General features: G+C 35.7%; 1 protein-coding gene across 1 annotated transcript in view; it reads left to right on the top strand.

The window, feature by feature from the left end:
* The window catches only part of LOC106869700 (uncharacterized), a 29,881-nt gene that overhangs the window by 21,715 nt on the left and 5,915 nt on the right, over window positions 1-2,251 (top strand). The window contains exon 7 of the mRNA XM_014915541.2: window positions 1,294-1,442. Within this exon, the coding sequence (XP_014771027.1) occupies window positions 1,294-1,442 (149 nt within the window). The remainder of the gene's footprint in view (window positions 1-1,293; window positions 1,443-2,251) is intronic.

Below are 2,251 nucleotides of genomic sequence, written 5' to 3' on the forward strand. Positions count from 1 at the left end.
TCACAGTTGTTTCGACACATCTAGCATCGATTCCTGTTGGGTGGGACACTCAACAACTGGTCCAAGAGCATCCGGTGGTGCAGAAGTATCTCGTCGGGTGATAAATAAATACAACTCGCTAAAATGACTGTTCTGCAATGTAACTTTCCCTTTTGTAGAAAGAAAAGCAGCCAAACGGAGGAAATATCTACATTTATATAGAGCAAAAATAAAATCACAGATGGCACAAAGAGAAACGAACACGCAATCCAGCGAGAAAAGTATTAAAAATAACCGTTAACAAATATGGATGTATAAACGCCCTCGAGCAAGCTGCATGGCGCGGGTATACTCGCTCATACAAGCATCCGCATAAATGTGAGCATACGCACACGTGAGGTTTGGTGCACTCATGATCACAAAGCGCGTTAGTTATCTACTTATCTACATAAGAATGGGGAGGTTAGAAGTAAACTTAAGTCAACCATTCCTTAAAATATATTAAGTTAAATTAGCGGTTACTCAAAATTCACTCTTACTGCATTGTGCGAAAGTACATTTATATGCGTGTAGACATCTCGAGAGTTGTTCAAAGATTCTATCAATTATCTTCTCGTTCGTCCACAGAATAGGCAGGGATTCCTCGGAGTTAAAACGGCATCTTTTGGAAATTATATTGTATGGTTTCGCATACCTTACTATGGGCCAATTAATGCTGTACTTCTTTTTATACTCCTTCAATCGCCATACAAAATCTGCCAAAGATGTTGAATGTCTCTTATTTTATCCTTCATTTTATAGAATACACACACACACACACACACACTCACACACACACACACACACACACACATTTCCGACGAAGAGCTGTGCTCGAAACGTTAACAATACTCTTCTTTCACTGAGTGTCAAATTGATATATTACTTGTAGATGCCCTCACGTTGGTGTTTTTTTTCTTTCTTAATATATATAAGAATCCATACAAACCAAAGGTTATTGTTAAATAGAAAAAGTGAAAACAGCACGAAAGTGTTGTGTTTTTTATTTTTTTTGTTATATATTTGCTACATTAAGTGACTTTTATGTGTATGACCATCTTCTCAATTATTAAATTTTGAAAATCAACGGATATGGGATAAAAGAAATTGGAAATTTAAAACTGTTCTCATAATTTGGGCATAGTTAACAAAATGGTATATACATGAATATATATATATATACGTTATACGTATGGCTGTATGTATTTATTCATGCATGTGTGTATATGTATATGTATGTATACATTTTTCTTCTACATTTATTTCTTTTTCTAGGATAGCAAAATCAGAAGACAAATATCAACTCACTCTTTGCTTCACCCATTTTAAAACTTGTGAACAATTTAGCAGGACCGTAGACATTCTTGGATTTGAAATCTCACGTTGGATGGAGACCTTCGAGAAGCTGTGTCAATACGAAAACGGTAAGATTTAGTTTTCTTCTGGTCATTTTTGGTGAGGTAATATAAACTTGCAGCTTCCCAGTCTCACAGTTGTCGTCCAAAGCATGACCGTCAATTACTGGTTGTTTTCATTTGTTGTTTTCTTATCTAAACACAATTACAAGGGGGATTTTGTATTTTAATTAAAAATATTATTAAAAACTCTGTTAACCGAAGGATTTTTAAACTGCCAATATTACATACAAAACACATTATGTTTACTTTTACGCACACATGCACACACATACATATATGTGTGTGTGTGTGTGTGTGTGTGTGTGTGTGTGTGTGTGTGTATGTACGTATTATGTATGTATGCATGTGTGCATTTATGTAGGTATACATGTATATTTTTCTTAGAGTTTAATTTAAATTCAAGCTGGCCGCTAACAAAGTGGCATGATTTACTGAGTTAAAAGAGTTCCTGATGCTTGTAAATATATGGTTGAGCTGGTGTGTTGGTTTAAGCGTCGATGCATACACCCAAGTGTGTGCATCTATTCACTTAAGAATCTCAGATGGAGAATTTTTGAAATGTCTCACAAATCTTCACTGTGTCACTAATAGATTGGATTTGGAGAATCTGCGTCAGTTTATTTGTTCCTTTTCCGTGCAGCCGTGTATTTTTTTAGGTTTTTGCGCAAATTTGAAATTTCCTTTGGCTGTGCGCGGTTATAACAGCAATTCTTCCTAATCTGAACTAGAACAATTTCCATAACACCTACGAAATATTCGATGCACACACACACACACACACACACACACACACACACACACACACACACACACAC

The sequence above is a fragment of the Octopus bimaculoides genome, chromosome 13 (assembly GCF_001194135.2).
Source record: "Octopus bimaculoides isolate UCB-OBI-ISO-001 chromosome 13, ASM119413v2, whole genome shotgun sequence".
Taxonomy (NCBI): Eukaryota; Metazoa; Mollusca; class Cephalopoda; order Octopoda; family Octopodidae; genus Octopus; species Octopus bimaculoides.